The 23,027-nt window shown below is 45.2% G+C and overlaps 1 protein-coding gene across 1 annotated transcript in view; it reads left to right on the top strand.

Annotated features, from left to right (window-relative positions):
- The window catches only part of C8A (complement C8 alpha chain), a 289,241-nt gene that overhangs the window by 40,345 nt on the left and 225,869 nt on the right, over positions 1-23,027 (top strand). Inside the window, exon 3 of the mRNA XM_069642106.1 lies at positions 22,631-22,775. Within this exon, the coding sequence (XP_069498207.1) occupies positions 22,631-22,775 (145 nt within the window). The remainder of the gene's footprint in view (positions 1-22,630; positions 22,776-23,027) is intronic.

Genomic DNA, 23,027 nt, shown 5'->3' with positions numbered 1-23,027 from the left:
TCCTCCATCAGGAGTGGATCGATTGGTTCTCCTCGCCAGTTCTGATGGGAGTATTGAGTGATATTCCAGGCCCCTCGGATCTTTGCTCCCGGTCCCCGGGTAGTCGTCCTTGGTTAGTCTCCATGGTTTCCAATCAACTATAGGTTATCTATAGGATGACAAAGCAAAAACATATTTGTAGACATTTCCCCACCACTATTAATGTAGTGGGCGGACATATACATTTTGAGAAATCAGGAGACATTTTTATTATTGTATTTTATAGACTATATTTGGAATATTTTAGAGTTGGATTTTTGTGGATCTGGAGTGGCCTCTCTGGGGTTCCAGAAGACTCCTCCAGTTGTTGCAGAGTGTGCCTAGGATGGCAACACTTTAGCTGATTAATATGGACCCACTTATCTTCCCCTTCTGCCAAACTCCCTTTGGGGACGTGGATCTTGTAGGTGACTGGTGAGATTTTGTCTACAATTTTAAAAGGTCCCCTCCAAGTAGGCAAAAATGTGCGTTGTTTGGCCTGGTTCCTTTGGAAATTGTATAAGTAGACCCGGTCTCCTACATTGTATTCCTTTCTGGTAGTCTTTAAGTCATAGTGGGTCTTCATGCTATCGGCTGATCTTTCTAGATTTCGCTGAGCATAGGCAAAAGCATGTTGAAGGTGTTTTCTTAGATTTTCAACATACTCATGAGTTGTGGGGGCATTGATCAATGTCTGCTCTTGGGTCCTGTAGAGCAGATGCTGGGGAAGCACCATCCTGCGTCCAGTCATCAACTCAAACAGTGAGATTTTGGTTGCAGATGAAGGGGGAGATCTGATGGCCATTAGGACAAGAGGTAATAGAATATCCCAACTGGGCCCAGAATCTGCCACAAACTTTTTTAATATTCTCACAATTGCTCTCTTGTATCTCTCGACTGCACCACTAGAGGCAGGCCGGTAAGCAATATGTAGCTTCCTTTTGACCCCAAGTATCTCCCACATCTTTGTCATTACTTCGCTGGTGAAATGGCTACCTCTGTCTGACTCGATCCTTTGGGGTAGTCCAAAAAGCAAAAAGATGTGGTTATCATCAGGGCAGCTGCTGTTTCTGCCTTACAGTTTGGGGCCGGGAGACATTCCACCCATTTAGTAAACAAGCATGTCATGGTCAGCATGTACTTGTCCCCCTAGAGGAGCGAATCACGGGCCTGATAAAGTCGACTTGCAAATCTGACCATGGCAGTGTCATCCCGCTCTTTTGAGAGGTGCACGGTGTATGAGGGATGTTGGCTGAAATTGTGCACACACAGACACCCCTTCAAGCATTGGTCGAGGTCCTGCCCCATGTGTGGCCAGTATGCAACCCCTCTTAAGATTTCAAGGGTTGTATGAAACCCCCTATAACCGGCTGTGTCAGCATCATGGGCGTGGCTTACATCAGGCTTCGGAATGAGGTAGGAACCACCCACTGATCATGGCCAGCTAGGGATTTCCTCACTAACAAACCGTCTTGGATTCGGAACATTTTTGGATATTTCATCAACACTCTGAGGACCTCTTTCCCTATGTAATCGTTATCCGTCAGCGGAAAGTTCTCAGAGTCCTCAATCTGTTGATAAAACTTACCAATTATTGGATCCCATTTTTGAGCCATAATCAAATCAGCTTCTGGGGTCTCCTTACTCCATTGTGCAGTTGAGAGACTATTGTGAGCATTTGTCTGGGACCTAGTGATAGCAGTGACCTGGATTTCCCCCAACAGGGACTCGATCTCAATTAGATCCCCTTGGATGGCTCTGGTTTTGGCCAGCTGATCAGCTAGGTCATTTCCAGTTTTGTATGGTCCCTCTACTTTGAAATGACCCTTGATCTTTTTCCAGTAGATGGTCATCCAATTCGAGGTGACCAGATCATCAATATTTTGAATGAATTTCCCATGTTTCAATGGTTTGTTGTTAGCACATAACATGCCTCTGGTCTTCCAGTTAACCAGGTGCTCCACAAACCCATTCCGTACATAATCCGAATCAGTGATTATGACCAGCTCGTGGAGTTGATGTTGGACAGCAGTGAGGATGGCTTGATGCATAGCCATCAACTCTGCCATTTGACTATTTCGGGGAGCAAACTTGTACCCAGCGGAGGATTCTGGGGACTCATTCACCCATGCATTCCCTACGCCGGCCACAAATTCTTTTTCCCCGTTGTTGTCAACACGGTAAGAGCATCCATCCACATATACAGTGGGCATTCGCTCACACTTGTCTTCTTCAAAGGCTTTGTGTGGGGAATTGAGGTTTGCCTCCATGTTGTCCTTGATTTTTAGACTCTCATCCTCGAGAGAGTTTTCTCTGGCACAATCATGCAAGTCAGCCAGACCTTGCGCAAGGTGACTCTTCTTGTTTTGGCCATATCTGACCTCCAGGAAGTAACTCGGGAATTACTCACATTTCCGGCCCAGATTCTGTCACTTTGGAGATATTGCAGAGGCTGGTGTGGAGTCTCCACTATGAAGTGTTCCCCCAGGATAAACGGGCGGTAATTCTTCAATGCCCACACCGTTGCCAGGAGTGCCTTCACACAGTCGTTGAATTTTTCCTCCACAGAGGATAACGTTTTACTCGCATAGGAGATTACTTTATTGACCTTGTCATGCTTATGGTATAATACTGCAGTCAAGCATGTATTAGAGAACCCTGTCTCCAAGAAAACTCCTTGTTTCTGACAGGGTAAGCTAGGCAAGGCACTTGTGAGAGGCTTCTTTTGAGTTGTCTTACTGCCTCGGCTTGTTTTGGACCCTATTCCCACTTGATCCTCCCCTTCAAAAGATGAATCAGGGGTCTTATGATCTCTGCGTAGCCCTCAATGAACTTTCTACCGTAATTAGTCAGTCCAAGGAGGCTCCTTAGTTCCCGCAGAGTTGTGGGGTCTTTAAATTTCTGGAGTTATTCCACTTTCTTTTCCTGGAGACAGAGACCCTGAGGAGTAATCTCATGCCCCAAGATATTGACACGGGTTCTACACCACTGTGCCTTTTGAAAGGAAAGTTTTGCTCCGGCTGCCCTCAACTGTGTCAGAACATAACGGATCTCTGCTATGTGTTTCTCCACAGTTGAGCTTTTGATGAGAAAATCATCTACATAGGCCAGGTTACCCCTCTCACCCAGGTCGGGCATGGCCTTATGTAGAAAAATGTTGAACTCATTGCCAGAGTTGATGTATCCGAAGGGAGTCCGGGTCCATGTGTACTGCTGGCTCCCAAAGGTAAAAGCCAGTATCCATTGGTCAGGTCTATTGCAGTGAATACCTGTGACTCCTGGATCTGGGCCAGCCCTTGGTCAATGTAGGGAAGATGGCCATCAGGAAGTATGGACCCGTTTGTTGAGCTCCCTAAGGTCGGCGCAGAGTCTCCACTGGCTGTTTGGCTTCAATATCCCCAGCACCGGATTATTGAAGGTGCTGTGGACTGGACAGATTATCCCACTGGAATCAAGGTTCTTAATTATTTCAGTAAGGGACTCCATTGATGCGAGAGGCAAGCGATATTGCACCACAAACACTGGCGTCATGCCAGGGTCCATGGGAATTGTTGTTGTGTGGATGTTGGTGCGACCACAGTCATATGAGTCCACCACAAAGAGATCTTGAAAATCCAAGAAAACTTGTTTCAACTTTTGCTTCTGCTCCAGAGTCTCACAGGCATCAGCTAGGTTGACCCTCTCTTCACCCATTTGCCTGAAGCCTGGAAAGACTTCTGGTTTTGCTATCTCAGCAGCCTCCTTCAACTGGGTGGAGAAGTCCCTGGTCAAAGCGCTGATTTGGACTGATTTGGACTGGTGGCTTCAGATGGGGAAGGCAGTCCTCACGGACCTGGAAAATCACCTCATCCCTCCTGAAGTCACAAGTCTCATCTTCCTTACCATAAGGGCAGGAAGTGTACACCAGGAAGTTCGTCCCATGCCGGGTAAAAGATCCTGTCTGGTATTGTGTTGTCATCACTGTCACTGTCAAAACAGTCCTTGGGGATTGGTCCTAACAGTTAATTGCCTAAATCTATGGAAAAATGTCGGTCATCAACCGCCATTCCAATAATGGTGCCTGCGGCTTTAGTGATACTCTTTAAGTCGCTGTTATCCACCTCTATTGGAGTGGTGTCATGTTCTATATTAACTAATGGTGTTGGGTTTACCCCCAACCCTTGCTGTTGGAGAGAAGCATTTAGATGAATATAAGCATCAGGGTTTTTCAATTTCTGCCCTCTTTTAACTTTCACTTCCAGGGGGAATTGTCGGGTCCTTCTGGGATGGTGACTTCCTCTCGAATCTGAATTTCAACTGCATAAGGCATCAGTTGAGCTGACCTAAATGCTTTCTCTGGATCATCAAAGCCCATGGGATTATCCGCTAATCAGGACCAAGCTTTGAAGTTTATTAGGTCCAAACTAATGGAAACGCGATTGAGAATATCATTGCCTAAGTAAAAGGCGGCAGTGCGTCTCGCATGACCCAACAATTATGAACTATGCTCTATAGAAGTGGGAATGTCTGATTGTGGATTGGTAAACAATTTCAGAGTGTTTCCTTCCACTGTGGAATGCCACCTTAGACTGGAAGGAAGGTTGATTTTCAGAAATAGAGAGGACCCCCCATCACCAGTCTGTTGTCCTACTGCTATTACTGTCACATCTGGAATTTGGTTGTTCTGGAAGTGAAATTCTACTTGGTCAGATTTTGGTTCAAACATGTGGCATGTGCCGTTTAAACTAACATGGTTGACACTCTGTTTTAATTTTATCGGTCGGCGTGTCTGGGTGTAGAGGACCTTGTTTACACAGTCTATTAGGGCTGACAACCTACGCAGGAAGTCATTCCCTAGTAAACAAGGGGTGCCCTCTGCATTCACAACTATGACCGGGTGCTTCACCTTGTGTCGCCCAATTTTAATGTCCAAATCCGCAGTCCCCTCAACGGGAATTTCCTTCCCATCAAAGTTCTGAAGTTGTCCAGGAAGAGAAATGAGAGGAATTCCTGAATTCAGTTCATTTTGGACAGAAGGGTAGCTTGGGATCCAGTGTCCACCAGTGCCAAAATTGTACCCTGCCCCTGTATTTGTACCGGGGCATAGTATCTTCCCTCCTTCTCCGCAAGGGGGCACAGATAATGCACATTTTTGGACAGCTGGTGGGCTAGTTTTTTAGTTTCGGACATTCAGAGAGAAGAGATTTGGGCAGAATTCTGTGAGGAGTCTTGGGAATCTGCAAAGAAAAGGTGGCAATTAGAGATGGGAGAAGTTTTGAGTTCCCCTGGTTCCGGTTCTGGGATGCCCCCCCCCTTTTTGGAGGCCGTCACAAGGATGGGTTTGAACCAGGGGATTTTCAGGTTGTTGGTTCTGGGACGGGATGATGGGCAGCGCTAGCTCAGTCCCCACATCTACCCAGTCTGGATTTGAATCCTTTGGGACCCATTTTTCTTTGGGAGGAGTTCCCCCATCTCTGAAGGAGAATATCCTTTTCCCAGGATCCTCTGAGGACCTCTCTCCTTCAAATTGGAAGATCTGTACCTCCTCCACAAAATGGATCTGTTTTCCGGTTCCTGGGTTTCCAGGGTCTTTTTACAAGTAGGGAAGGAAGCTTCCTCCAAGGCTTTACACCCCCCTTACCCTTGTGCCTCCTCCCTGGGAACCAGTGGTTTGTCAGGGTGCAGCCCCCGTCATTGTTCTGGAGCACCAGGTCCAGAGTTGGAGGCATTCTGCGCTGGAATGCCCATCTGAGGGTTCTGTTGAGCCCTCAGCATGCGACCCAGATCCTGTGCAATGTTTTGGACCTGGCGCTCTAGCTGTGAAACCTGCTCAGGCTGATACGGGGTTCTGTTTTCTCCCCTGGGCTGATCCCGGGAAGGGTAGCTATCCCTTCTCTGGTAGTACCCTGGGTTGGGAAGATTTGGGTACCCCTCCACCCTTGGCCTCCCCTCTCCCAGATTAGGTGGTCTGGACTCAGGGAATTGAGGAAAGAAGGATGGATGATTTTGTGGTTGAAAGTTTTGTGGATACCTGGGGAAGAAGTTCTGTCTAGGACTTGGGGAGTTTCTGCCCTCTTGGGGGAAGTTAGGAGGGAAGTTCCCTGGGTTAGGAACCTGGTTGGATCCCCCCCTTGGGCTGGAGGAGTCCACACATAACCCAGGATGGGTGTGTTCCCCTTGTAACAGGGACTTACATAGTCAGGTGAGTGGAGGTTCCCATTGGTGGGACTACATCCTTGGCTCCCTGTTTGTGACTGGCCCGAGGGCCTTCTGGGCTTGGAATTATTCGGTGCAGGCACGTTTTTAGGCCCCCTATCTCCAAATCCAAAATGGGGGCAACCTTTACCTCTGCTACCTTTGCAGCAGCAGGCGTGTTGGTTGGTTTGGGGCTTTTCTTAGCATTCTTGTTTTCTATGGGCTTTTGCACCTCACAGATCCTGGTGGCCTGTTCAATGACCCAGTCTAGTGATCTTTTCTCATGAAAATCTCTCACTAGCTGGGTCATGATGTATTTTGGTATAGCATGGAAAAAAAGTATTAACAAATTCTTTGCTGTCCGTGCGCACCCTTCTGGTAGTATGTGCAAAGTCACGCTTTAACTCCTGCACAAATTCTTGTGGGGCCTGATCCTCCCCACATTGTAAATTGTAGGCTGCCTTGCAAGCCTCTTGGGGATTTCTGTGAACAGAAAAATGCTTTAGGATGGCTGCCCTATATGTGGACCATCTTGAGTGATTTTGGTCCTCCAGCCCCGCAAAGAGACTGGAGTATTCTGGGGAGAATGTCCACTTCATGTACTGAATGCAGCTACTGCTGTCCTTCAAATGGAAAGTCTCCATCATTTGCTCAAAGAGCTCTAAGTGTTCCCAAACAGAATACTTAACGTTCTTATGATAAGGCGTGACGACGCTCCTTATTGCCTTGATCTGTTTTAAGGAGTCCTTAAGCAAGGCCCTTTTTGCCTTATTGGCCTTCTTGGTTCGGATAACTCTGGTCCATTCATCCTCTGACTCAGAGGCACTGCTCCCAGAGGTGCCCGTCTAGTCTTCTAGGTTCTCCTGGATTCTGCGAGCCTGGGAATGGTTGGCAGAATGTGGGGACCTAGTCTCCTGTGTCCTGGGACGCTCAGAGGAGTCTTCTGATTCCTCGTTGCTCCCAAGATTTGATGGGTACCCCCCCACTGTCCTAACTGGGCAGAGGTATTTAGGGTGCCCTTAGTGGGCCTACTCTCCTGGGGTTCCCCACTAAACTTCACAGTACTTGGGTGCCCATACCCAGATGCCCGCCCATCCATTCCTGGGAGGTACTGGTCTATGAGCCCCATACTTCTAACTGGATAGTAATCTGCCATCCCCGTGGCCCTGGGTTCATGTGCGCCAGGGGACATGAGGGTGGCAGAGTGCAGGGACTGGGAGAGATGAAGGCCTCTGGTACTAGGGTTCCTGAGGTTATGCTCAGGTGTTTCCCTTTCCCAGAGAACCTCATCTCTATCAGCCCCTGTTCCCTGTTGCCATTTAAAACCTGAGCTTTCTGCTCCTCAATCAAGGCCTTACTACTCTCTATCAGTCTCTCTTACATGGCTACCGTCGCTGGAGCCTATCATTGTGCTGACAGAGAGCCTCATTTTCTCTCTTTGCTTCATGGTTTGTCTTTGAATACTAGGCCAGTCTTTGCTGCAGGAGGGCTACCTCCAGAGTCCTGTCCATACTGGCCTGCTCCTTACTTGCCAGAGCATCTTCCATCCTCCTGGTGTGCTCTAACAAGTTTTGATGTTCTTTTTGGAGGTCACCCAGTCCCTGGAGGGCCAGGTTATTTTCTTCCAGTTTCCCTTTTAAGTGACAGACTTCCTAGTCTAAGGTGTCCCTTTCCTGAGTAAGAGCCTCCCTCTGTGCCGCCAGGTCATCCCTCCGCCTTTGAAGGACACCAGCGTTCTGGCGCTCTTCATCAAACTCTGCCTGGGTATCCAGGTCTTTCAAAATCAATTTACTTCTCTCTGCCTTTACTCTATCTAGGTGGCTTTGCAGGGTGTTTACCTGCTCTGTGCATACCCTGTTGAAGTCCAGTTGTTGCTACAGTCAAAAGTCCATGGGAATTGTTGTTGTGTGGATGTTGGTGCGACCACAGTCATATGAGTCCACCACAAAGAGATCTTGAAAATCCAAGAAAACTTGTTTCAACTTTTGCTTCTGCTCCAGAGTCTCACAGGCATCAGCTAGGTTGACCCTCTCTTCACCCATTTGCCTGAAGCCTGGAAAGACTTCTGGTTTTGCTATCTCAGCAGCCTCCTTCAACTGGGTGGAGAAGTCCCTGGTCAAAGCGCTGATTTGGACTGATTTGGACTGGTGGCTTCAGATGGGGAAGGCAGTCCTCACGGACCTGGAAAATCACCTCATCCCTCCTGAAGTCACAAGTCTCATCTTCCTTACCATAAGGGCAGGAAGTGTACACCAGGAAGTTCGTCCCATGCCGGGTAAAAGATCCTGTCTGGTATTGTGTTGTCATCACTGTCACTGTCAAAACAGTCCTTGGGGATTGGTCCTAACAGTTAATTGCCTAAATCTATGGAAAAATGTCGGTCATCAACCGCCATTCCAATAATGGTGCCTGCGGCTTTAGTGATACTCTTTAAGTCGCTGTTATCCACCTCTATTGGAGTGGTGTCATGTTCTATATTAACTAATGGTGTTGGGTTTACCCCCAACCCTTGCTGTTGGAGAGAAGCATTTAGATGAATATAAGCATCGGGGTTTTTCAATTTCTGCCCTCTTTTAACTTTCACTTCCAGGGGGAATTGTCGGGTCCCTTCTGGGATGGTGACTTCCTCTCGAATCTGAATTTCAACTGCATAAGGCATCAGTTGAGCTGACCTAAATGCTTTCTCTGGATCATCAAAGCCCATGGGATTATCCGCTAATCGGGACCAAGCTTTGAAGTTTATTAGGTCCAAACTAATGGAAACGCGATTGAGAATATCATTGCCTAAGTAAAAGGCGGCAGTGCGTCTCGCATGACCCAACAATTATGAACTATGCTCTATAGAAGTGGGAATGTCTGATTGTGGATTGGTAAACAATTTCAGAGTGTTTCCTTCCACTGTGGAATGCCACCTTAGACTGGAAGGAAGGTTGATTTTCAGAAATAGAGAGGACCCCCCATCACCAGTCTGTTGTCCTACTGCTATTACTGTCACATCTGTAATTTGGTTGTTCTGGAAGTGAAATTCTACTTGGTCAGATTTTGGTTCAAACATGTGGCATGTGCCGTTTAAACTAACATGGTTGACACTCTGTTTTAATTTTATCGGTCGGCGAGTCTGGGTGTAGAGGACCTTGTTTACACAGTCTATTAGGGCTGACAACCTACGCAGGAAGTCATTCCCTAGTAAACAAGGGGTGCCCTCTGCATTCACAACTATGACCGGGTGCTTCACCTTGTGTCGCCCAATTTTAATGTCCAAATCCGCAGTCCCCTCAACGGGAATTTCCTTCCCATCAAAGTTCTGAAGTTGTCCAGGAAGAGAAATGAGAGGAATTCCTGAATTCAGTTCATTTTGGACAGAAGGGTAGCTTGGGATCCAGTGTCCACCAGTGCCAAAATTGTACCCTGCCCCTGTATTTGTACCGGGGCATAGTATCTTCCCTCCTTCTCCGCAAGGGGGCACAGATAATGCACATTTTTGGACAGCTGGTGGGCTAGTTTTTTAGTTTCGGACATTCAGAGAGAAGAGATTTGGGCAGAATTCTGTGAGGAGTCTTGGGAATCTGCAAAGAAAAGGTGGCAATTAGAGATGGGAGAAGTTTTGAGTTCCCCTGGTTCCAGTTCTGGGATGCCCCCCCCCTTTTTGGAGGCCGTCACAAGGATGGGTTTGAACCAGGGGATTTTCAGGTTGTTGGTTCTGGGACGGGATGATGGGCAGCGCTAGCTCAGTCCCCACATCTACCCAGTCTGGATTTGAATCCTTTGGGACCCATTTTTCTTTGGGAGGAGTTCCCCCATCTCTGAAGGAGAATATCCTTTTCCCAGGATCCTCTGAGGACCTCTCTCCTTCAAATTGGAAGATCTGTACCTCCTCCACAAAATGGATCTGTTTTCCGGTTCCTGGGTTTCCAGGGTCTTTTTACAAGTAGGGAAGGAAGCTTCCTCCAAGGCTTTACACCCCCCTTACCCTTGTGCCTCCTCCCTGGGAACCAGTGGTTTGTCAGGGTGCAGCCCCCGTCATTGTTCTGGAGCACCAGGTCCAGAGTTGGAGGCATTCTGCGCTGGAATGCCCATCTGAGGGTTCTGTTGAGCCCTCAGCATGCGACCCAGATCCTGTGCAATGTTTTGGACCTGGCGCTCTAGCTGTGAAACCTGCTCAGGCTGATACGGGGTTCTGTTTTCTCCCCTGGGCTGATCCCGGGAAGGGTAGCTATCCCTTCTCTGGTAGTACCCTGGGTTGGGAAGATTTGGGTACCCCTCCACCCTTGGCCTCCCCTCTCCCAGATTAGGTGGTCTGGACTCAGGGAATTGAGGAAAGAAGGATGGATGATTTTGTGGTTGAAAGTTTTGTGGATACCTGGGGAAGAAGTTCTGTCTAGGACTTGGGGAGTTTCTGCCCTCTTGGGGGAAGTTAGGAGGGAAGTTCCCTGGGTTAGGAACCTGGTTGGATCCCCCCCTTGGGCTGGAGGAGTCCACACATAACCCAGGATGGGTGTGTTCCCCTTGTAACAGGGACTTACATAGTCAGGTGAGTGGAGGTTCCCATTGGTGGGACTACATCCTTGGCTCCCTGTTTGTGACTGGCCCGAGGGCCTTCTGGGCTTGGAATTATTCGGTGCAGGCACGTTTTTAGGCCCCCTATCTCCAAATCCAAAATGGGGGCAACCTTTACCTCTGCTACCTTTGCAGCAGCAGGCGTGTTGGTTGGTTTGGGGCTTTTCTTAGCATTCTTGTTTTCTATGGGCTTTTGCACCTCACAGATCCTGGTGGCCTGTTCAATGACCCAGTCTAGTGATCTTTTCTCATGAAAATCTCTCACTAGCTGGGTCATGATGTATTTTGGTATAGCATGGAAAAAAAGTATTAACAAATTCTTTGCTGTCCGTGCGCACCCTTCTGGTAGTATGTGCAAAGTCACGCTTTAACTCCTGCACAAATTCTTGTGGGGCCTGATCCTCCCCACATTGTAAATTGTAGGCTGCCTTGCAAGCCTCTTGGGGATTTCTGTGAACAGAAAAATGCTTTAGGATGGCTGCCCTATATGTGGACCATCTTGAGTGATTTTGGTCCTCCAGCCCCGCAAAGAGACTGGAGTATTCTGGGGAGAATGTCCACTTCATGTACTGAATGCAGCTACTGCTGTCCTTCAAATGGAAAGTCTCCATCATTTGCTCAAAGAGCTCTAAGTGTTCCCAAACAGAATACTTAACGTTCTTATGATAAGGCGTGACGACGCTCCTTATTGCCTTGATCTGTTTTAAGGAGTCCTTAAGCAAGGCCCTTTTTGCCTTATTGGCCTTCTTGGTTCGGATAACTCTGGTCCATTCATCCTCTGACTCAGAGGCACTGCTCCCAGAGGTGCCCGTCTAGTCTTCTAGGTTCTCCTGGATTCTGCGAGCCTGGGAATGGTTGGCAGAATGTGGGGACCTAGTCTCCTGTGTCCTGGGACGCTCAGAGGAGTCTTCTGATTCCTCGTTGCTCCCAAGATTTGATGGGTACCCCCCCACTGTCCTAACTGGGCAGAGGTATTTAGGGTGCCCTTAGTGGGCCTACTCTCCTGGGGTTCCCCACTAAACTTCACAGTACTTGGGTGCCCATACCCAGATGCCCGCCCATCCATTCCTGGGAGGTACTGGTCTATGAGCCCCATACTTCTAACTGGATAGTAATCTGCCATCCCCGTGGCCCTGGGTTCATGTGCGCCAGGGGACATGAGGGTGGCAGAGTGCAGGGACTGGGAGAGATGAAGGCCTCTGGTACTAGGGTTCCTGAGGTTATGCTCAGGTGTTTCCCTTTCCCAGAGAACCTCATCTCTATCAGCCCCTGTTCCCTGTTGCCATTTAAAACCTGAGCTTTCTGCTCCTCAATCAAGGCCTTACTACTCTCTATCAGTCTCTCTTACATGGCTACCGTCGCTGGAGCCTATCATTGTGCTGACAGAGAGCCTCATTTTCTCTCTTTGCTTCATGGTTTGTCTTTGAATACTAGGCCAGTCTTTGCTGCAGGAGGGCTACCTCCAGAGTCCTGTCCATACTGGCCTGCTCCTTACTTGCCAGAGCATCTTCCATCCTCCTGGTGTGCTCTAACAAGTTTTGATGTTCTTTTTGGAGGTCACCCAGTCCCTGGAGGGCCAGGTTATTTTCTTCCAGTTTCCCTTTTAAGTGACAGACTTCCTAGTCTAAGGTGTCCCTTTCCTGAGTAAGAGCCTCCCTCTGTGCCGCCAGGTCATCCCTCCGCCTTTGAAGGACACCAGCGTTCTGGCGCTCTTCATCAAACTCTGCCTGGGTATCCAGGTCTTTCAAAATCAATTTACTTCTCTCTGCCTTTACTCTATCTAGGTGGCTTTGCAGGGTGTTTACCTGCTCTGTGCATACCCTGTTGAAGTCCAGTTGTTGCTACAGCTTTTTCTGGCTCTTCAGTAGGGAGTCGACACTTTCTTGGTACTCCTTCTGCAAGGCCAGAATTCTGGCATCCTGCTCTGCCTTTTCCTGTTGCAGGATACCCATGTCCTCTTTTATTTTAATCAAATACTGCCTGCTCTCATTTTCTGACTCCTGGCCCCTCTGCAGCCTCTGCTCAGAAGAGTTCAGATCAGATTGGGCCTTCTCTAATGCCACCAGTTGCCTACTTGCCAGATCTTGGCCTTCAGCATATTGATCCTGTATGGCTCCAATAGACAAATATAGATATGCCGCTATCTTGGCAATCTTGTTGTGCTTATCCTTGGCCTTAGGAGCCATATATAGTTTGCTCAGGGCCACATGTAAGGGACCCTGGTCTCTCCATGTATCTGACCCTGTTGCAGTGATCTGTTGTGTGATTGCCTGCAACCACACATTCTGGTCCTGCTCAGTCTACTCACCTCTCACAAATAACATATGTAAAAGGTGCTCTCTAGCTATCTTGATGTCTGCCAATGTCGCCATTCTGGAAATTGATTTCCTTCCTGACTTACAGAAGTTTATTATTTTATCTTTGCAAAACAGAACGTTTCCTTAAAGCGTTCCCTTTTGAGGGGTGCTTTTTAGTGTAACACAGCGTGGTAGCCCAACAGGATTTATGTATCCTATTAGTTAGCACATTGTATTAATCTGCACAAGTGGTAGGTCTAATCCAGAAATCCCGCTACGAGCCCCCAATCTGTAAGTGATTTCAATCCAGCACTCCAACTAAGTCAATGCCTGGTATGGGATGCCTAATGGAAACCCTTATTTATATATTTTTATGTCAAAGTTTGTTTAATTCTGGATGTTGTACTCTTATATAATGCCCCTCTCTTTGAATCCCCCCGGTCTCACTGAATCAAGAAATAGGTTTCTTTTGCAAATTAAAAGATTTAATTGAAGAATCAAACTATATATATTACACTTTTATGAATATGAATAATATCTGAATATCACACTTATGAATATGAACAGTGATCAGCAATGTGTAATGTTACAATATCAACAATCTCTTTAATCAATTAGGAGTAGGAATAGTAAGAATACTGTAGCAGAGAATACTTTGTATGGGTTCAAGCAAATGCACTGAGATGAAAAGAATGCAACACAGAAATAAAACTTGATATGACTTCAATCAAAGACAATGTGATCACTAGTTCCCCCTGCTATTACTCACTCCCCCCCACTATGCAATATGAAGAGATGGAATGCGGGCACACAGGTATCAGGAGTAACAATCCACCATGCAGTTCAATCCCAATTCCCCCATCAAGCTTAGAGAGAACAGGTATGCTTTTTACACAGGTCAATTGCTTTTAAATGTGATTTGCAATAAATGGGAAAATGCGAAAATGATTTTAATTCACTAAAGGAGATTCAGCACTAGTGAGAGTGGCTTTGGATTGGTTCAGGTCAACACTAGCATGGATTATAGAATGATTAGCAGGATGTTAGCTTCAAAATGACATTTAAGTTTTGTTTCTAGGACGTGCGGTTCAAAAGTTACAGAGGTTTTTGTGAAGGTAGATTTTTCAGAAACAGAGTCAAGATTTCAAAATTAAAGATTGCGCTTTAAATATTTGGAACCAATATGGACTTATACTAAGGGGCTATGAAGTGCAAGATACCCAACGGGACAACCACCAGAACAGAGCGCCTTCCACTCTGATTGTTGTGCGCCAGGACACTTGACTTTCTTCAAAAATATCAGCGCACAGATGATTATCGCTACAATTATCACAGACAATATAATGAGAAGAATTCAGGATGGACACAAGATTCTATAATGCAGTTCTGGACAGGTTGAAATGGATTGAATGGGATTACTTTAAACTAAGAGATGACTATGGACAGTTCTAGACTAAATACTCACTCCTATGGCTTTGGAATGGAATGGACCCGTCAAAAGATCTGTTCAAAGGTTTGGCTGGGATTCTCTTGCCACCGGACAGATCTTAGGCACTGGGTTCTGCTCTCAGCAAGGCCCTCTGGTCTGCGTGGCCTCTTGGACTGGATCTGACGGGTTCTGGGTAACAGCTCTGCTCTGCGGGTCTGGATCTTGGTTCTAGCATAGGGTTCTTAGATAGAACAGCAAAACAGCTCAGCCAGGCTGTTGGATTTTGTGGTGCCCCTTGGAAGTTTAGGGGTTAGAAACAGGTTGCAAAAGATTCTGAGGCCTGCTGAAAAAGGGTTCAGCTTCTTGGGTTAGGCCTCTCTGCTTCAAAGTTCTAGAGTTTGGTTCTAGAGTCTGGTCTCTGGATCTATGTCTGGAGCCTGGATCTTCCTGCAGGTTGCTTCGCCAAGAAATCAGTTGAGGAGTGGGAAAAGTGTGTGTCTGCCTCTCCTCAGCAGTCCCTATTTATCCATTTCCAAACTGGGTGGGGAGGCTGATTATCTATGCCAAACCCTCTAAGGATCTGATAGGTCAGAGAATTTCTTGTCCCCTGATTTGAGACAGGAGCAGTGTGTCATCAGGTGTCAGAGTGATGCTGTGTTTATGGCCCAAAGGAAATCCCTCCCCTTTACTTTTTCTTAGGAAATCTATTTCCCCCAAAAACATATTTCCAAGATACACAAAATGTTAATAACAGATAATTACTTGACACACTGCTTAAGGTACATTTCTGTTCAACTCCCATCTTCCTGCGAGCTATGGTTCATAAATGACAACTTTTTTGCGCTTTTGGTGGTTTTCTCAATGTTAGTTCTGCACCACTTTTTATACATGCATGCACGTCCCCTCTGGGCGCATTCCTGTAATTATTCATGTTCCTAACATAAACACCATGGCTACAATATGAATAATTTCCGGGTTTCAGTCTCAGAACATTGCACAGATTCCAAATTAGTCTTAAACTGTGAGTGAATTTTTCATTTTAACAATCTCATAAGTTTCATATTTTTGTCAGTTCAGTATACTTTGCTATAAGCATTTTTCTAAAACATACATTTACACCAACTTCCATCAACAATTTTAGTCTGGCCCGCCTCCAGAGCTGGGCTAAGTCAGAGGGTCACATGGCCTGCCTCCTGCCAGAGCAGTTTGTTGTCAGTCACACCCGAATTAGTATTCCTATTCTGCCCAAGGAATCCATTGTTTCTTGATCTTTCCAGCAGGGGAAATCTCCTCCCCTTCTGATTAACATGCCAATGTGAAATGCTCTACTTTTGGTGGGAATGAACAAGGTGTGAGATTCTCAGGAGAAGAAGGCCTCTTGGAAGTTTTAACTGAATCAGGTTACCTTCTGGTCAATTGTAACATAGTTCCTTTTGAAAGAAATACATTTATAAATTTAAAATAAGCAAACCCATCTTTACTTCCAGTCCTTTTTCAACATGAACATCAATGTGTGGCACTCTTATATGGCATTTTGATGGAAATCTCTTCTTTGGCATAGTTTGAGTTCAATGTTCAACTTTACACATGATAAATTTTAAATCGCTGGCTTCTGACAGAAGCGAGTAACGGTACTACACCCATTTTTGACAGATTTCTTCCAGCTCACCCATCCTCAAAATTTGATGTTTGTTCAGAAAATATATACTTCTGTGGACATTGTATTTATGTAGAATGATGTTCAGCACCCAACAAGGAGGTTGGATCTTTTTGTGTGGTTTGTGAGTGGTCTACTGTGTTACCACTGACATAGGCAAAAGTGGATGGCGGCCTATTTTTCAGATTTTTACTGTGCACTTTCTGGTGATTTTCAGCGAGCAGAATGCTTTCCGGCGGCCATTATGATGTTTCTGCTGCAAGCAATGCCCAGTAATGTTGCAGGGCTTGGACTAGTGGGTTGAGACATCCCACATTCCAAAGTAATTAATTAAGTCCCACATAGCATTTCTGAGTATTTTTGGAGCCCTGATTAAAAGGCATATCACTGAAAAGGGGAACATAGTGCAAGGTGTATGTGCTTTTTGATTTACAGTTAGTGTCGAAACCATTGGTATCTTCCTTATATCTTGAAATGTGGGATGTCTAGAAGCTTTAAACATCTTAAATTGAAAATGGAACAATTCATTCTGTGCTCAGTGTTTGCCATAGTCAATAAAATAATTGTTACCTATTTCTTAGACTGTGAATATGTTTCCTTGAAAACAGTGAGTGTGTTAAGCCCCACTATTCAAGTATTCCAAAAGCAAAAGTTATCCTGCTAAACCAAACCTTTAATGCATGTTTGTAAAAAGTCTGACATCATACAATATGCAGAGAAACAGGGCCAGATTCTCAAATGTTTTTGGGGGCAAGTGAGGAGTTCCACTAGCGCTGAATAAAGAGGCAGGCCAATTCACTAAAGGCATCTGAATGAGCACTTCTTAGAGGTGCTCATTCAGAGGTCCTCACTCCTGTTGCACATTTGCACAAATAAGGGGGAATTTCTGGGTATTTTAAAGCAAATCCCTAATTCACAATTGGGATGTGCTTTAACAATGTCCAGAAAAAAGGGTTATCCCCACATGCCTGTTAATAACAGGCACAGGGGAGGTGCAAATCATGGCTGGGTAATTTCTGAAACTGTCATGAATTGTTTTTGAAGTGTGACCACCGTGCCTTGAACCACAGCTGTAAAACTAGTATTTTCATCCCCAAACGGGTATGGGAATGCATTTTCATTTTCTCGATCATTTCACTGAGATGAGCCCTTTAGCTGCCCTTTTCGGTGAAATGCATGGTTGCATGCGGTCCTGACACTAATGTATGCAAGAGTGCAGGGCAGTTGTTTTCCAGGCCGCTCCTAAAATGATCAGGTCACCTTTGAGAAAAAGGTGACATGAGCATGTCAGCAATGAGCGCAAATAAAAGGAGCAGATTCTCTCTGCTCCTTTCATTTGCACTCATATTGGATTAATTGGCCCGTAATGTCTAATTGCAAACTAGTAACCTATAGTATTTCCTATAGATCATGCAACATTTCAGATTGAAATCAGCCTGAGAGATGGAGAACCATATATTATTTGAGCTTTAACTGCAGTATATTATTTAGTTTTAAGCCTGAGTCACCTTTTCTTTCTCAGGGTGGATGTGGGTTTATAGTAAGCATACTTATGTGATGCCAATAATTGTTAATGGATTCACCGATAAAAAAAATCAAGGTCAATTGTGTGCATACATTTGGAGTCAAAATATTTGAACAGGCTTAGCTTGAGTTGTGGGGGTAGTCCAACTGTAATGCATGTAGGTAATCGCCTGTCACATTATTCTTATGTCATTATCCTGATTTTCATAGCTCCCTTTCTCAATTCTTGGGATATTGTGCATAACTATAAAATGACTGTTTTGTTCCACTAGGCCCCCCGCGGAGATACAATCCATCTGCCCCCTTTGACTGGGTGGGGTGGTAGTGGGTATCACTCGGTCCTATATTTGTTATAAGTGGGGTTGGCCCATTAGAAATATGGGGGGAAACTATTTTAGCTATTTGGTGCTTTAGATTCCACCTGTTTTCAAATCACCTTGGTAATTGGTCTAACCCAATGCATATGCTCCCTAGTTATGCTCCCTGTATTTGGACCGTTCTGAGGGCTGTTTATAAGGTGTTCAATGGTGGAATGTGTGGGTGCATCCTCTGCACTGTTCCCCGTTGAATGGGGTATATACTTAACTGGACTGTTCTCTGCACTAGGCATGCCTACAAACAACATTTATGTTTGCTTAATAGCTCAACTACCATGGCTTTTATATGGGTCACAGAAATCATTAGTTGTTGAACAGTACGCCACACTTTGGAACACTTGGCCTTTTCCTCCTTTAACTTGCTCGAAGCTTGTTTTTTATCAATTCTAGCCGTAGCTTTCTTCGTCACAGATATTGTCTTTGATTTGATTTTATCCACCTTTTTGTTCCCTTTCCTTGGCCTCTCTATGTACAGTCTTGTTACCATCTTGCCTTATTGAATTTAGTGAGTTTAAGTCCAAAATTCTATTTTGTATTGGGCTTGAGATATCACCACTAAGTAGCTTTCTATAATTTCCAGGTCCTTATGTTCTATGTCAATTGTGGGAGCTATTACTAATGATTCTCTAATTAGATTACTAGCGGGGTGCTCGAAAACGCATTGTAGAGCCGAGCTGTCCAGATTTGCTTTACCAACCGGCAGCAGATAATTCCTACCCCCTTCTTGGTCAAAGGCATCGACGGATTCTTTATGCAGCCCACTGGTCTTGCCATGGGAGGGAATGCTAGGTGGCGAAGAATTCCTTTGGCCAGGCTTTAACTTCCTTATCTCGAGCAAGTTCTCATTAGTTTCACAATTAGATTTATAGGATCTTTTGGGAGGTATTCTACTACCTCCTTCTATATCGCACATATGGTCTTTTATTTCCTTCTCAAGTCGTCTGGAACATTTTGAAGATTTTCTTTGAGCCTTTCCCTGGGGAAGCATCAGAAACTGTCTTATTTTTAACATTGTCAGGTAATGAATGTGAACACGTTGTAACACTACTTTCTGAAGCTATAACAATTTGAATTTAAATTTTAAAACACAATAAAAAAAATGAAAATAGCTAAACACAAAAGAATTAGCAGCAGTTACAAGTGCACAGACTATGTGCCCCAAGTATACCCCAGGTGTACAGTGTCACAATATTACAATAATGCAATAGTGCAAATAATGCAAAAATATATAAATATTTATGTAAAATCGCAAGTATAAACCAACTAGTCAGCAAGAACTGATAAGAACTGACAGGATACTATCTAAAGTCAGCACAGGAGAAGGGAGAAGGGAGCACCCAACTGGTTCGAGTGGCACACAAAGTCTGATTGTACCCCCCAACCCCCACTCCTTGCGCACCCTATGCTATTCAGCTAAGCAAATGAGCATAGTTAGGGCTTGCAAAATCACAAGAGTGAAGAATGCACGACTGGCTCAAGGAGCACCCAAGTCTGACTCCCTGCCTTCACTCCCTGTGATATCAGGACCAAACGAGGCTCACTGCAGATTGTTAAAAGCAACAGAGTGGGACAGGGCAGAACACAATTGCAAGGTGTATCCATTAAACTCTTGGATTGCACTTAGGGGCAATGTCAGTGGAGTGTTTGCTAGTCACTGCTCACTTTCCACCGCTCACTTTGCACCTTAATTTGGGGGACTGTGTGTTTTTGGTTGGTCTCCTCATGGGCTTGACAGCTCTCTCCACCATCACAGACATCAGCGCCATGGGTACAGATAATATCAGTACAAAGAGTGTGGCTCCAGAACTCACTGGGGCTCAAAAGAAGAGAGACAAGCCCCACAGTCACAAACACAGTAGGGCGGACAACACTGAAGAGGTGGAACTCCTTGGGAAATCCGCCTTCGCCACCGAACACCGCTTCCAGCTGCAGTGAAGGGCTTTATCCCCTTCAGGTGTTTAGGGGTGGAGCGCCCAGCGCCGTGCAGCAGGTCAGGGAGAGGAGAAAGAAAGCCACTGTTGCAGCGCCAAACACTGCCTGCCCTTTGCAGCCTGGGATGTCATTATATTGAATAAAAGAAATTGTATTGCAACAAACTTATTTCTTGCTTCAGAGTTTGAGTATGAGATTGCTACATGTAAAATTATTAAACTAAATATTGTCGGAGACCTGATATATAAACTCATAGTAAAAATGTTTGTTGTGCAAATTTTGTTCAGGGGTAGTTTTATAAGGTCCCTTGCATAGGGCATCATCCCATTGATCCATAATATCCTGGAAGACCCCAAGAAGACACATTTCAGGGGATTTGCGAAGCCATAAAGTGGACCTAAGATATTGTACTAGCATTAATACCTGAGCGTTGATTTAAAATGTCCCTACATTTGAAAACAATTTCAGCAGGGTGTGTGAGAAGGCTTAATCAGAGTGGTTGCAATTCAGCAGGGGCCCCTCTTGGTGCATACTGATCTAAATATTTGTTTTCCGATCCTTATGTGGATCTGAGCTCTTGCATGTAGAGGTGGGTGTTCAATGTACCAAGCGGGTAGCCAGCGCTCAGACTGGTATATTTATTGAGTCGGACCCAAGTCGGCCCATTCGGTGTATAATGATCACATCAAAGCATTTAGGAACATGAAGTGTGGCTTATGTTACCCTGGTTCCAGCACATACGATTTCGGCTCCAGAACTCACTGGGGCTCAAAAGAGGATACAGATGTCCCATCATGTGCATTGCCCAGTGTCCATCGCAGACTCTGATATCAGTTTTGCTAAGAAGTCTTACTGGGAATATGAAGAGGGAAGGGTATTCGCCCAAACATCTGTTAATTTAAGGGAACATGATTATGTTTATATTGTAGGTTGATCAGGGACTTTCACCGTGTTTTGGAGCAGTTTTCTGCCCTGAAATGCATTCTTTGAGTGCATGATCACTGCATTTCCTCTTGCAGCAGAGGCTGGGAAATGGCTCGCCAATAAAATGACTGCAGGAGGGATGGAAAATCAGTGAAGTCACTAAGGGGGACATTTTCGAAAGGGTGGTGTGTTAGATGGTAATGTCAAGGTGAGAACGAATGCTTTTATGCCTCATTTAATGTTCTGTCACCTTTTCGTGGCTGTCCAAGGTGTAGGAGTGTAGCAAAGAAGAGTTTTCATCTCAGATTTGCTTTCCTCCTCTGTCTTGGAAGAGCACCCGGTTGTACTACACCTGCACAAACATTTCATGCAGGCGTAAAACCAAAGAAATCCTATGGAATAGTCCACGCATTTACTCCTGTTAAATAGCAAGCAGATTCCATTGGAAATAATTATAACATGCCACCTGCAAAGCATAATGTGTAGGCAACGTTTTAGTTTTCACAAAGCAGAGAGCAGAAGTGCAGAGTCATTTCTCCCGGATTGACTCTTCAAGATGACACTCTGCTTTGTTAGTGATGAACATTGCATTCAGGGGACCCAACTACACATATTTGCAAACCTTGGCAGACCCCTGCATTCAATTTGCATTTTATTCTTACAAAATGGCCCCCAATATATTTTTCCCTACTATGTAAACATTATATGGGGATCAGTAGAAAGTGGTTGAAAATAATACTGAAAGAAGTGGGTATAATGCAAAATGTAGACGCACTGGAGTGGGTTTGAAGCACTCTTTGACACCACTACAGGCTGCATTGTATCTCTAGCTATGTCTACATGGAAAGGCCTGAACAATTTGAGGTCAAGTATTTCAGAGATTTAGGGAAGTAACATTTATAATTTGATTTGTGGAGAAATGCAATATCTCTTTCTCCTAACATGAATATGATCGAGGACATGTTCTGCTATTTTATTATGTCAATGTATTTGTTAACAATTTTTACATTGTCAATATTCAGGAAAAGTATGTATGTAGTCAATTATTTGCTATTGCGCGTGTACGTATTGTAACTGTCGACGGCTATTCAATAAAAGACCCATGCCCACCCATGTTTTGACCAACCTTTATGAATTTTCCGCTGTGCAGGGTGTTTTTCAATCAAACACCAGTCTCTCTGCCAATGTCTACTCTAAGTCTCCCAATCAATCTGCGTCCTTCCTTCATCTATCTAACTTCAATCTCCATTTACTTTCCCCCACAACCTCTCCTTTTCCAAGCATTGCTTGACCTTGCCTCTTCTCCTACTCTACCGTGCCTACTTATGACACTCATTTACCCCACCTTTTCTCTTTCCACTGGAATCCACTCCCCCGTCATATCAAGAATTTAGCCACATTGCAACCATGCAGATAGTGCTGAGGAAATACCACCTATTACCTGGCACCTGAGACCTTTCTGCAACCCTGCTCCCACTTGTGAATATTTGTAAAAACAGTAACTCATGGGACTACAGGTAAGTATGTTCCCCCTTTAATGTTCCCATTTTTCCTCTCCCCTTCCTCCATGCCCTGGTTATTGTTCATCCACATTTCATTGTCTTTTGGTTGCAACGCACCCTAAAATTGCTCTGACTACTGTTGTTACTTTTGCACTGTGCTTCTGGTGTTATTTGAAATACATGAACTCAAATCCGTTTAAAAGACTGGTGGAAAACACATGCACAATTTTGTGATTTAGTACAGATACAGAAGTCTGGTACAGCCATCGAAGTTTTCTGGAACAATCTGTTCTGGGTACCCTTGGGGGGAAGAGGCATGCACACCAGCAGGAAAATGTGCATCGCGCGACCAATGTGGCGAGGACTTTCAGTGTCAAGAAACGGGTGAGACATGTCACTATATTGTACCTTGTGCAGGTATTATTTCCACTGGAACCAAAGTATGAGTGTATTTTTAATATCCTATATATGTGATTCTCTTAGGATGTCTGGTCATTTTTAAACTGAGCGTGTGCACATCTATCTCCCCAAAGAATGTTATCCTTAGCATGCTAAATCCTGGGAAAGACTCCATGGGGGGGTGCGGGTCCGGGTTGGGGGGCAGTGGGGACAAAGGAACCATTATCTCAAAAACAT

The sequence above is a fragment of the Ambystoma mexicanum genome, chromosome 1q (assembly GCF_040938575.1).
Source record: "Ambystoma mexicanum isolate Mex_15411 chromosome 1q, UKY_AmexF1_1, whole genome shotgun sequence".
NCBI lineage: Eukaryota > Metazoa > Chordata > Amphibia > Caudata > Ambystomatidae > Ambystoma > Ambystoma mexicanum.
Note: the sequence above shows the minus strand (reverse complement) of the source record. Positions and strands in the feature narration are given on the sequence as shown.